Source organism: Brachycentrus maculatus, unplaced genomic scaffold (assembly GCF_059751285.1).
Source record: "Brachycentrus maculatus isolate JH-2025_06_01 unplaced genomic scaffold, ASM5975128v1 h1tg000005l, whole genome shotgun sequence".
In the NCBI taxonomy this organism is placed as follows: Eukaryota; Metazoa; Arthropoda; class Insecta; order Trichoptera; family Brachycentridae; genus Brachycentrus; species Brachycentrus maculatus.
In genome coordinates, this window is record NW_028280760.1 from 2,331,201 (window position 1) to 2,344,856 (window position 13,656).

Consider the following 13,656-nt stretch of genomic DNA (forward strand, 5'->3'; position numbering starts at 1 on the left):
CACCTATATTATCATTGCTTGAGATTTACGTTTTTATCTGTGGCGGACTGTCAATTTTTATCAAGTTGACAATTTATCAATTTATTTTCTGTTTTTTGTCGGAATACGTATTGAATTTGCAACAATATATCCTATTTTCACTTGTGATCCGTTTGTGAATTGATTTATCTGTACAATCAATCTTGCGTTTTATCTGTTATTGTATTCGAAGTATTTCAGGTTAGGGTGGGCTCTAAACGCAAACGAATGACGTGGATCTTCAAAAGAAAGGTTATGGACATTAGTAAATTAGTTGTCTCCGTGCAATAAAATTACCAACAAAATGTTTGAAATAACAGACACTCAAAAAATCGGTGTTGGGTTAGCCGGTTTTGGAATTACGTTTCTTTTTTTGGGTGTGTTACTCCTATTCGACAAGGGTTTGCTCGCTATAGGAAATATTTTGTTTATATGCGGTTTGGCCTGTGTGATCGGTTTGGAGAGGACTTTTAGATTTTTCTTTCAAAAGCACAAAGTTAAGGCGTCTATTGCTTTTTTCGGTGGAATTATTGTGGTATTGCTCGGGTGGCCTATTATCGGAATGATAGCCGAGACATACGGGTTCGTTTTATTGTTCAGTGGATTTTTCCCTGTGGCCATAAACTTCCTGCGGAGAGTACCAGTGCTGGGATCCGTTCTGAACCTACCTGTGATCAGTAGTGTAGTGAACAGATTAGCGGGTGACACAAATAGGACAACGGTGTAACTAGCTACCCGTAGACTACACATCTTAAAAACATCTCGAGAGGTGAGAAGTACAAACTATGATTACTCTGATATTTTGGTTATTTATTTTATTTTATGTTTTTTCTTTCTATTCCTCACTCGCAAACCAAAATTGTTCATTCTTATTATCGACTGGTTTGAAAATTAAACAGTTTTATGTAGATGCACTAAAATTGATTTTTAAGCATTTTTTTTTCAAATAATTTTTACACCAAGGGTGCTTTGACTAACCAGTTGCCAGTTTATCCCTCACGTGACTCGGGCAAGAAGTTTGTGTTGCATTGATGAGTCTCAGTGCTGCTCGGGCAAATCGTATTCCAACTTGGTGGTATTGATTTGCCCGAGCCAAATATAATTATGTATTTGTTTTCATTGACTAACCCGAGCAGTATTCAGGTAGTCCTGTTTCGAGTTGTTTGTTGATGATTTCCTGCACCGACGAATTTTCTCACCAAAATTCGATGTGAAGTGGTTTAAGGAAACAGGTATTATTAAATGATTTTTCAAAAAAATAGTATTTTTAGTTTTTTTTTTTTCATTCCATGCCATCGGGCTTGCAACTGTACAGCAAAGGCACGCTTGGAAAAAATTGAGTGCGCCGGTTGCGAGCTGGTGATCAGTTTAGCAATAGCAGTTGTAGGTGCTCAATAGATAGATATTTATTAGGTATAATGATGGAATAAAAGATATTGATGCTTATATTTGATTGTACAAATCCTGTTCCTATTTGACCTAGTAATGAAAACTCCACACAAAAAGAAAAGACATTAGGTCGATCTACACTTCCCGTATCTTACGCTCATCATGTGAAAATCCGATTTCGCTTTTGGTTTTTGATACAAGAGTCAATAGCAGGGATGGCTAATGAGGGACCCGCGGGTCAGACGGTGACAATTATCCAACCCGCTTGAACTTTTAAATACAATTGTTTTTCATATTATTTTTTAGTTCTCCCTTCCCCCATTTTTTTTTACTTACCCTCTGTCGCAAATCTGAAACACCTATTACCGCAATTATATTTAAATGTGTAATAACACTGCACACTGCCCCCCTGACACTTACAAGACAGCGTTGTCACACACGCTTAGAACCTAGGGTCCAGAGCGATGGTAATTTGTTTTTCCTTCTTCAAAACCTTAACCGCACCCCAATGGTGCATAGGGCACTACATCATATAAACACAGTTTTATTTTGATTGTCAACACATGAAGGAAAGGTGAACAGCCCCCTAATTCAGGTACCAGTCCAGGGTAATATTGAATAAATATTAGAATGAAAAAATCACTTATAATTATTTAACCCCTTCCCCCTCCGGGAATTGAACCTGGGACCTCCAGAATGGTAGCCTAGAGTGCTGACCATTACACTACGGAGGCGGATGGTAATTTAGTAGAGTTAATGATGATTTTAACTTGATGAGGGATAGTACAGGATAGGTTAGGACTGCCCTAGAATATCTTTTTACTGTATGGATTTTCCATTAAAAGGTAAAATATTTACATGATTTATGAATACGGATATTACACTGCGAATACATTTATTATTGAAATTCAACAGTTTTGGAAAACTAATTTATTTAATGTACAAAACAAATACCATTTATTTTTTTTAGATGTAGAAATCCCTCATCTTCAAAAAGTATTTTAATAATATAAATTTTGTATAATAATTATTTAATAATAATATGTGTTTAACAAATAACAAGTCGTTTCAAATTTCAATCCCTTTATTTGATTACAAAATAAATAATTTTTAACTTATTTTCTAAAATTTTATAAAATATACTATGCTAATTTCCATTGTCGTAATATTTTTTGATTCCATACATGTCCCAGCTCTCTCTTTAAGTATCTGAAAGATAGATTTGATTAAATAATGTACATACATTAAAAAAAAAACAACTGAAAAACTAATGACAGCTTCAACAGTTTGGATAAATGACAAAAAGTAAATAAACTTATTTATACAGTTGTCACATTTACGAAAATTTGAAGGACGTTTTGAAAATGTGCTTCAAATTGTGCACAAATAGTTTGAAAATCTTTTTATATTAATAACTAAATTATAATTTTCATTTGCAAAATTGCAATGATGCATGTTACCATCTTATTTCAATAAGATGGTAACATGCATCATTATGCATGTGCATGATTTTGGCCAGTTGGTGACAATGCTGTCAAAACCAATGTGTAAAGAGCCACTCTTGTTAGTTTCGCACATTTGATAAATATGTTAAATCGACAGTAAAATAAGTTATAAATTTTGTGTTTCTAACTCTCGCAGTTGAAACAAATGATAACATTACAATTGATGATATCACAAATTGTTGGTTTTGTCGTTCCATTGAAATAAAAATAATTTATTCCTTTATATCTCCCATATTGATTAACCCCATAGTTCTGATTCTCACGAACATGTCGCTCACTCCTTTCAAAAACGTCATATATAAAAAATCGTCAATTTTCAGTTGTGCATGTTTTCGGAATGCCCAAAAAATGTACTATATCCCAGCAAAAGCGGCATATTTTAAACTTAATATTTACCCGTTACAGGGTAGAAAGCGTTGTTTTTGCATTTTGAAGAAAAGGTATTGTTTAATTTTTTTTTTAAATATACTAAATATTTTTCAAATGGAGAAAAAACCTAAAAAGATCTGTTGCACAGTAAAAAGTTCAATAAGTGGCTTGATATTTATTTTTAATACATTTCATTATATTCTTAAACTTAAAAACGATCTCCTGAAAAATCAAGTTTTTGATATATGACGTTTTTGAAAGGAGTGAGCGATGTGTGAGCACTGTGGTGATTAGTAAAGGTTAGGTCAGGGATGTCGATCGAGGGACCCGCGGGTCACTGTGATCAATTATCTACCCGCTTGAACTTTTAAATATGATTTTTTTTATTTTTGCCATCTTGGATTAGTCTCGCCTCGAAATTTACAAAAAAATCTCATAAATCTAAGCCATGAAGCAAAAGTGAAAAAAATAGTGTCCGGTGTCAATGGCACTTTTTACTTTATGCTATTCCCATGAAAGAATTTGGAAAACGAGTAAAAACGTTCAACCAACTTCACAGATAACATCGCGTGATTTTTATCACAGGTATATTGCAAAGAAGATAACCTTTATGTATTATTGTTTTAGTTACTCAACCTATGTGATCTGCGAATTGGAATTTTTTTTTAAATTACGCCTTCCTTAGGTTAGGTATTACATCTCTAAGTTAGTGCAAAAATGTGAAATTTCGATGTTGATATTTTCTTGCCATGAATTAAAGGTAAATTTTGCTATTTCATTATACCTCAATGTATTTTTAATGTGTTGTCTTGCAGGAGGCAGAGTGACACACGAGTCTCCCGTCTGTACGGCCCGCAGAATGGCGGCCGCCGACTCCCCCCGGTCCTCCTCATCCCCCCGCCGCGCGGGGCGCCGCACCACCCGAGTCAGCTTGACAGTGCCGCTCCTGCAACAGGAAGACAGAGGTGGCCCTTGAACGTTACGTCTCCCTCTAGTTAGCCGTTACATATACCTCGTGTATTCCTTTCCAGTATGTTTAATGTACTCTAAGTGTCTGAATAAAAACCTGCCGAAATCGATGCACTCTATAAATAAAGTCATTTTTAATCCAAAAAATAATCCTAATATGCAGGGCTTTTTTTTAAACAAAAAAGGTCCTGGAACTCACTTTATGTCAAGCTTTTTACTAAAAAAATAAAATATTTTAATAAAATTTAAAGGAAATTTTTCTATCATTTTGACGAACCATATAAATAAAGGTTGTAATTACGTAAGTGCAAACATTGTTTCGTCTAATTGATTTTGATAATTTCAAAAAAATTCAATTTATCCGTGAAAAATGTGGCGGTACGTTACATGGAAAAAGCCCTGCTTATATGTTAACTGTCTGTGGTAACATCCATAAAAATTATCCAGGATTTTACATCTCTATTATCAATTTTACGCACAATAATGAAATTGTATATACAAAACCACACACGTGAAATTCAGCTCAATAACTTATGTTTTATTTATATTTAATTAACTTATTTACTACATGATTTTGATTATTGTCTTAACATTTAAAACTAAAAATAGTTTGATTCAGTCATGTAGTATCAACTACTCTTATTCTCATTTTACATTTGCGACTTTGTTTATAGGGTGTATCGAAATGCTATAAAGGTGTGTACCAAAATGCCATACACAGTGAATCTCGGTTCTATTTATAATTTTACTCAAGTATGTTTTTTTAATGACTTATCAAGTTGCAATATTACTAATAATTCAATACTGTCTCTGTTGCTTCAACAGTGCTATAACCGAGTTTCACTGTATATTAAATTGTTCCATAAATAACAGCCATTCGCAACATATTGTGACAGTTTGTGATTCAAAAGACTTGTTACATTTTAAATGTTTTGCGTGTTTGAAGTAAACGAGAACATGCTGCAAATTTGGCCCATATAATGTATAGAAAATGTGTGTTTTAAAGTTGAATATTTAATTTAATTTACAGAAAAGGAAGTTATTTATGGGAACATCCCCGCATTTTCTTATGTAGCTAATTTATCCTTAATAAAAGTTGGGTCTTAATAAATTTTTGTATACCTATTTAAAAACATTCATCACAACATATCTGTATTTTTTAATGTAACAAATCTCTTTCTAGAAATAAAATTTGATTGCCAATAATAATAGAATATAATTATAATTAATCATGGTTCGTCCGATATTGTAAATGCCAGCATTAATTTTCTTGCGTAATTTCTTAAAACCTTGTAAAAATGTTACCAGGAATCACATTCCCTTGTGTCTTTGTAAGCTTTTTTGTACTACTTCTCTGTATTACATATTATGTACTATAATTTACTTAAACAAATATTTTTCAATATGATTGAGTTCTATGAGTGTTTTTTTTTTATCTTCAACATAGCTAAATATGCATATACTTAATTATAATATACATATACAGTCGATTCTGCTTAGTTACACTATTGGTTGATTGACACAGCCATTTATTTAGGACAAATAGTAGAATACAACTCTCTCTCTTTGGTCTCAATCCTGCGGATTGGTCTGTAGCAATAGATGACATCTCTTTCGCCATTCTCGCCTATTTTCGGAAGTCCTCTTCAGCTCCTCATACGTCGAGCAGCCCATGTCTTCGTATAAGCCGCTTAGGTAATTGCGGCGTGGGCGTCCTCTGGCGTTTATTCCCTCGATCATCCCCTCTATTATTTGGTGCAGGAAACCCTCTTGTCTTAGCACGTGGCCTATCCATTCGGCGCGTCTTTTGGAGATAGTCGTGAGTAGGTGCTTTCTTTCCTTGATCAATCGTAGCACCTTGTCGTTGGAGATGTGATCTCTCCAGGATATCCCGAGCATTCTTCTATAGATCCACATCTCCAACGCATTCAGCCTATTCTTATCTCTTTCAGATAGGCACCATCACTTAATCAATATTCCGCTTAACGGGAACAGTAAATTTGTGATAGAATATGATAAATCATATATGTTTATAGTTTCAATGTTTACCATTGCTATTTTTTTATTTTGATTGTGAACAATTTTCGGTAATAGATTACAATTTATAATGTCATAATGAAAGTGAAGGCTGTGAGGATGAGAAGAACTATATATACCTGTAACCAGGAGATAAAAAAGCATTGAATATCTGTGCCCATTTAGTAGAAGTTTCTTAATTAAAAGACGAGTATACTTGATGCATTTCTGCAAAAATAAATTATACAAACTCCTGTACATTTACATATTTTTTTGACTTGTATTATTGTTTTATCTCCAGAATTTATTGTTAATTTACAATTTATATTTTAATATTTACATTAAGTATTCAACGTTAAGTATTCTAATTTTCCTTTACAAATTTTAATGTAAAGGCAGATTGAGGTCATTCACAAGAATCTGCCAATTGATTCTGCCCGTCCAATGGGTTAGTGCGTTTGTAATATCTAGAGTCAATTATTTAACAATTGGATTACTTGACTGCAATCAGTATTAAATGCTGCAGCGAGAGTGATTTTTGAAATTTCCATATTCAGTAACATCACTTTTTGTTGACCAAGTAATTTTGAGATATTTTCTTTCGCCGGAATTAATTCACATGGTTTTATTTCACTATCACATGGAAAGGCCTTTGAGGTAATACTAAATTAAAATACCACTTTATAACTAATCCAAAATTATTTTCATTATGATTAAACAAAAATATTTCTTATTTAATTTTAGCTTACTTTGGTAAAATGTCCTCGCTCCGAAGTGTTCCATTAAGTGGAATTGACTGTATTATGAAACATTTGATAAATATTGTGTAAAGTGTACTAAACATATAATGGTGGATTATAAACGTCAGTGTATTTATTATTTTTTTTACTTATAAATAAAATTGTTGTCATTTTTAAACTTTTTTTTCATTTTTGAGCTAGTTTAAAATTGTCCTCACAAGTCCATTTGGTGAACCAGAGTGTCCGCCAGAGCTGTGATAGCTACTCCTGTGGCTGCAAAGGATCCAGAAGGCATTGCAAATGGCTGCACAGTCACAAAGTGGCCTCCGTGTTGTGTCTTGGCTAGTACAGGTACGAATTGGGACACCACCTATAAAACAATATATTTTTTTAATTTTCTTACTTTTTTTTGCATAATTTTGGCGACAATTTAGAATACTTGTGGTGAGCCTATGCTTTTAATTTGTCTGCTTTAATAATGCAGTGATTTGGTCCCAACCACGGGTAACATGATAATATAGATTGAAAAAAGAAATTCATCAGATCCTCACCCCTGTATCCTGCACTCATTCACACTTACTACACTACTTATTCTTTTGAAAGTCATAATTTTTTATAGTGGAATTATCGTAGCTCAAGATTTAAGTACTTAAATTGAAGCAAACATTTTTTTCAATATGGCAATTTTTTTAATGAAATTTTTACAGACAACAGAATAATTTAAAGTGTGTAACTAACTACCCTAGGAATATTCCCTAAATTTTCCATGGTCTTTTTACTTAACTGTCAAAAAATATGGCCAAAACACACATCTATATTGTAAATCATACATTTGAATTCCAATTATTGTATTTATAATAGCACGAATGTCCATTTATTATGTATTTTTTCCAATTATTGCCTAATTTTTAATGATACAAGATGAAAGATGAAAAATAACACCATTTGACGTTTACTGAGTTGCCAATTTTTCATTATGTTAAAATAAATCATTAAACATATTTCAATGAGGTGCCTATGATGATAATGATGACAAATTAAATCTGGGAGCAGGAGTCACACATGGCAGCAAAGACATTCAGATTCTGTGAATGAAAAATACATAAGAAGGCGAACAAAATTTCATGATACTAACATGGAAATGTTTCATGAGGTCATCATTCACAATCCTTGCAATTTGATCGAGAGGTGTCTTGTCGCCAGACTGGACTTCCTCGGGCGCCCAAACCACGACGTCCAGTTGTCCCATCTCTCTGGCCAGCTGCTGAGATATCTGCGCCAGCTGGTGGGGGCGGCAGGAGGCGCACGAGTAGTAGGGGGCGCTCCAGGGGAGCCCCGCCGGCCGGAGGGGAGACGCTCCAATACATGCCACTCTGCATTCTTGGTTCAAGAGCTGGACAGAGAGCTCGCAACCCAAAGGGTGATCGGCCCCTATGACCTATTGTGTAAACATAGTTTATATTTCGATTATATAGTCAAATTCCATACTGTAAAGTTAGGTAATCATAGTAAAAATACTCCTTACATATAAAATCTAAATATTGTAACCGATCAACTCATACTCATCGCTGAGATAAGAGCATTTAATATTTTATTTTTATATCAACATATTTTTTTTTTATAGAGCCATCTCCATATCCATATGTCTAGTATTTATAGGGCTTATGAATTGTCATTGACTGGCTTAAGTTTTTTTTTTTATTTATAACATAATTTTTTTTTTTTTTTTTGAAAGTGATCATTCTATACACATTCTACCCATGATTTCAAGTCAAATTTCAAAATTTTCATTGCATCCTTCATCTGACAACACAATTCAAATTTAGGGAAAAATTAATGAAATGTGAAAAATTCATAGTACGATATTAATGACATTTCAAAACATTGTTTGTTCACTCGGTAAAAGATATAACTATCCGATAATGATTTGATTGTGTTGTATCATTGATAGAAGAGTTTGGTAGTCCAAATCCTGACATAATCTGGAAATATCTGAAAAATAGTCACTACACCCCAATTGTGGCACAACACGCTTTCTGACCTGGTATTTTATGACCCCACAGTTGAGGCGGTACGCACAAAGAGGTTAATAAGGTTTGTCATAACTTATTTTGGTAAATATGTATGTTGTAATAATATATATTTTTTTAATTAATTTGAGTCTAAGGATGGTTGCTAAGCCGTTGAGTATGACTGTAATTATTTGTTGAAATACCTTTTTTTTGCAAAACTGTAACACACTGTGTGGAGTACACAGACAAAATACAATTTTATGGTTCAATGGGATTACATATCGTATGGGGTATGATAAGCGATTTTCAAATGACTGAAAAAAGCATTCAATATTTTCCAAATTACTTGCACCACATCAAAGGATATAAAAAGTCTAAAACCGGTAGTCATGAAATAATGTTTTTAAGTGATGAATGATAAGGAGAGTGTTATATTGCCATACCACAAAGTTAAAAATGCTTTTAACACACTAAGGATGGAAAAGGTATTTCTACCCATTCGGTTGATTGATGCTTACGGACGATAAGGGTATTTTTATTTTCTGCACCGGCCTCATTTCAATTTCCGAAAAGAAGGAATTATTTAATGTTTTCAAATTAATATTATGTACCAATCTCTTTATTGAGGTCTAAACTATATGTACACAATTATAAAATCCCGTCGTCACCGGTCCGAAGGCATAAAAACACCCGTCCGAAATGTGTTAATATATAAAAGTGTTAAAATAAAAGAACTTGGAAATGATGTAATTCGATACAACATATTTCTTTACTGCACTGTGAATTCATTACACAGCGGCCTCATTCCTCAGTATATATTTTTTTAAAGATGCCATTTGAAGAAAAAAATTGAACCAACAAATTTGTTAAAAAAGTTAGTTGATTATCAGAGCATTTGCTGCAGAATTTTGTCATAGGACCTTACCAGAAACAAGCGTCCTTTGAGAGGTGTTGTAGGGGCCTGCAGAGCAGGGCGGAGTTTCTGGTGAACACTTCTGAGGACTAAACCTACAGTGAACAGTGCAGCCCCCGCTACCTCAAGCGCTCCAAGGAGTTTTCGCCCCTGTTCCATTTAATTGCCTGTGAAGAAATACATCAGTTATAATTATAAGCTAAAATAATAAAATGAAAAGTATATTTTCTGACGTTTCTCACGTATGTAATTATATAGCAGGATTCGAACCTCACACAAGGGTTTCTGCTCGGTGAAAAAGCTTCTTCATCTCACCAATAGATATCTTTAGTGAAAATTTTAGTGATTCTCATACAATCAAAATTGGATCATATAATAGAACTTCCAAGAATTTGAGTAGTGTGGTTGTCAATCATGGGTAGAATTGGTGAATGTTACACATGTGTAAAGTGATCACTTAGCCTATAATATAATCCCCGTAAATGCCCAGACTTCCATATTCTTCATCTATGTTGAGATGTCAAAAAATAATATGAAAAATCAAGGATATTTTGGAATGTCAGAACACAGACTTCCACGTATCGCCCTACAAGGCAACCCTGAAGGACGCAGACCCCCAGGCAGACCTCCGAAAAGATGGAAAGGCAGCTGGGATCGACATCCCAAGAGCGACATGCGGAGGCACAAAGAAATCCCTAGGATCTACATAAAGAAGAAGGATATTTTTTCCCTGTAATGTATATTTTCATGTTGCACTTATGTCTTATACGGGTATGGGTGTGCAACCCTAAGTGCCCTTGCCATTGGTGTGTTTTGGCTCCTTTTCATGACCGTTTTAGTGTTGAACAATTTAATTGTATTTTTGAGAAAGTGCTGAAGGAATATTTATACTATTTTTATGTGCAAATAAACATTATAAGTATCAGTTATAAAAATTTCTTTTGAATATTATCCAAATATTGTATTAACTAACTAACTAACCATCACGCCGCTTCCCCGCAGGGGTAGGCAGAGAGAATCGAACGCCACACCACTCTGTCTTTGCAAACATTCTTTGCCTCTTCTACATTCATGCATCTCCTCATACATACCCGACGATTATTACGACTCCTGACCCGGCCGCTTTCAAGTATTTGACATACCTGATTGTGCCAAGTTTTCCTCGGTCGTCCTCTGCTTCTTTATTTATTTCTGATATTTATAGTGGGGATATTATGCTACATAAATACAATAACAATATCACAATATCAATAACAATTTACTGTTTAAAAACTGTATACAGAAAAAAATCCACATATATGTTTCCATACATTCAGAGTATATGTACCTACATATCCATCCCTGAATATGATATGGTGTTTGTCGAAACCAGTATGAAAAAAGTACCAAACTACCATAAATGTTTTATTTTAATTTTAAAAGCAATGTTAACTTTGTGATATGGTAATATAACACTCTCCTTATCATTCATCGTTCACTTTGTGTAATACCACTTTGAAAAACACTACTTCATGACTACCGGTTTCAGAATAAGCATTCCATCAACAGATAAAATGTACACTTTTTTTACCTGATTTTCTGAGTCAACATTTAAGCTGATGATGGAATGATTATTCTGAAACCGGTAGTCATGAAGTTGTGTTTTTTAAAGTGGTATTACACAAAGTGAATGATGATAGATAAGGAGAGTATTTACCATAGAAGTGATTTTAAACAAAGTTATAGTTTCATTTTATAAAATGTGCCACAAAGTATCAGCAAAAAACATTCAAGAAACTTTTAATTTACTTATTACAACAGTGTTTAAATATGTGTATTTTATTTATTATTCAACATTAAAAACTTTGTATTATTTTGGGGAATTCTAAATAAATGGTTGGAAATTTTATGTTTAACAAGGTCACATCTACGCTGTCATAAACAGAATAGGAATTGTCACCAATGTGTCTGAGAATGTCATCATAATTTATCCCGTATTTTTAAATCCTGTTTCATTAATGTCCAAGTAGTAGAGTGCTATTTTAATAAGTTTGGATTTATCCTGCTTCCATAAGGTCTCAGTCAGTGCAATGAACAAATGCTGAGAAGTTCCTGATTGGCCCACACTAGATTATCCCTCCTGTTCCCAATACAGATTCAAATAAAAACATATTTAATTAGCTAGAAGAAACAAAAATCCACTAAATGATCTATAAACCTTGTGCATAATAAGCAAGGTAAATAATAAATGCAATTACCATCTAAAAAAAATAAAAAGATCTCAGTTTATTGACCACCATATTGGGGTTGAAGGAAAATGATAACGTTTGGGAAAAGGAACATTAATTTTAGAGAGAGGGTCGAATAAACATAAGTGATCTTTTCACTGTAATATTTATCCCAGTATTAAGTACCCTGGACTGGTTGGTACCTGGAGCTGAGGGCTGATCACCTTTCCTTCAGATAACACTGCGTTTACGTGATGTAGTGTCCTATGTACCATTGAGGCGCGGATAAGGGTTTGAAGAAATAATTTTAAAGATATTCATAAAGTTGTTTAATGTTATGAAATGTAAAATTCTAAATTACATTTAAATTTAAATTCCCTTTTTCAAAATTGATCAATAATGAAATTACCAGTGCTATCTTCTTCTAATACTTATCCGCAGCCAATGGTGAATAGTAATGGCTAGTGTCATATCGCTCACTCCTTTCAAGAACATCATAAATCCAAAATCGTCAATTTTCAGTTGTGCATGTTTTCGGAATGCCCAGAAAATGTACTATATCCCAGCAAAAGAGGCATATTTTTGACTTAATATTTACCCGCTACAGGGCAGAAATTTAGTTTTTTCATTTTGAAGAAAATGTATTGTTTAATTATTTTTTGAAATATATTAAATATTTTTCAAATGGAGAAAAAACCTTCAGGTTTTACCTAAAAAGATCTGTTGCACAGAAAAAAGGTCAATAATAGGCTTGATATCTATTTTTAATACACTGTGTTATATTTTAAAACATTAAAAACGTTCTCCTGAAAAATCGAGTTTTTTGATTTATGACGTTCTTGAAAGGAGTGAGCGATATGCTGAAGGCCCCAGTTCGATTCCCATAGGGGGGTCAATAAAAATATGATTAATTTTTAATCCAATATTTACTTAATATTACCCCGGACTGGTATCTGAACCGCAGGATTGATCACCTTGCATTTATTTAAGAAAAACTAACTATCACACCGCTTTCCCGCAGGGGTAGGTGGAGAGAACGCCACACCAATGTGTTGTTTGCAAACAATCTTCGCCTGTTCACATTCATGCATCTCCTCATACATATCCGCCGATTATTCCAACTCCCGACATTAAAGAAAACACTGGTCAATAAGGTGCAGTGCCCTATGCACCATTTGGTCCAGATAAGGTTTAGAAGAAAAGGATAAGTTAATATATATATATATATATATATATATATATATATATATATATATATATATATATATATATATATATATATATATATATATATATATATATATATATATATATATATATATATATATATATATATATATATATATATATATATATATATATATAAAAATATATAGATTTACAAACAATATGTTAAAGTTACTTATTTTTATAGACAGAATGATATTGACAACATGTTAATAAAATCAATAAACAAAATATTATTTAATCATTTAGTCAATATCGTCATAACAGAACGATTTATTTGATAATTTTTGC

At 33.1% G+C, this 13,656-nt stretch overlaps 2 protein-coding genes across 2 annotated transcripts in view; one reads left to right on the forward strand and one right to left on the reverse strand.

The window, feature by feature from the left end:
* The first annotated feature begins 24 nt into the window (after nucleotides 1-24).
* LOC148313843 (vesicle transport protein GOT1B) lies at nucleotides 25-7,184 on the forward strand. Its single transcript, XM_088257172.1, has 2 exons — nucleotides 25-787; nucleotides 4,097-7,184. The coding sequence occupies exon 1, from the start codon at nucleotides 323-325 to the stop codon at nucleotides 743-745; it is 423 nt and encodes a 140-aa protein (XP_088113298.1). The 5' UTR covers nucleotides 25-322; the 3' UTR covers nucleotides 746-787; nucleotides 4,097-7,184.
* LOC148313844 (uncharacterized) overlaps nucleotides 2,472-13,656 on the reverse strand; it is a 45,787-nt gene continuing 34,602 nt past the window's right edge. The window contains exons 3-7 of the mRNA XM_088257161.1: nucleotides 9,944-10,098; nucleotides 8,142-8,444; nucleotides 7,225-7,376; nucleotides 4,066-4,227; nucleotides 2,472-2,616 (exon numbers count right to left, since the gene is read on the reverse strand). Coding sequence (XP_088113287.1) covers nucleotides 2,550-2,616; nucleotides 4,066-4,227; nucleotides 7,225-7,376; nucleotides 8,142-8,444; nucleotides 9,944-10,090 — 831 coding nt within the window. The 5' untranslated portion in view covers nucleotides 10,091-10,098 and the 3' untranslated portion in view covers nucleotides 2,472-2,549. The remainder of the gene's footprint in view (nucleotides 2,617-4,065; nucleotides 4,228-7,224; nucleotides 7,377-8,141; nucleotides 8,445-9,943; nucleotides 10,099-13,656) is intronic.

Excerpts from the sequence above, each read along its gene's own strand:
- LOC148313843 (XM_088257172.1), top strand. The coding sequence starts at position 323 with ATGTTTGAAATAACAGACACTCAAAAAATCGGTGTTGGGTTAGCCGGT.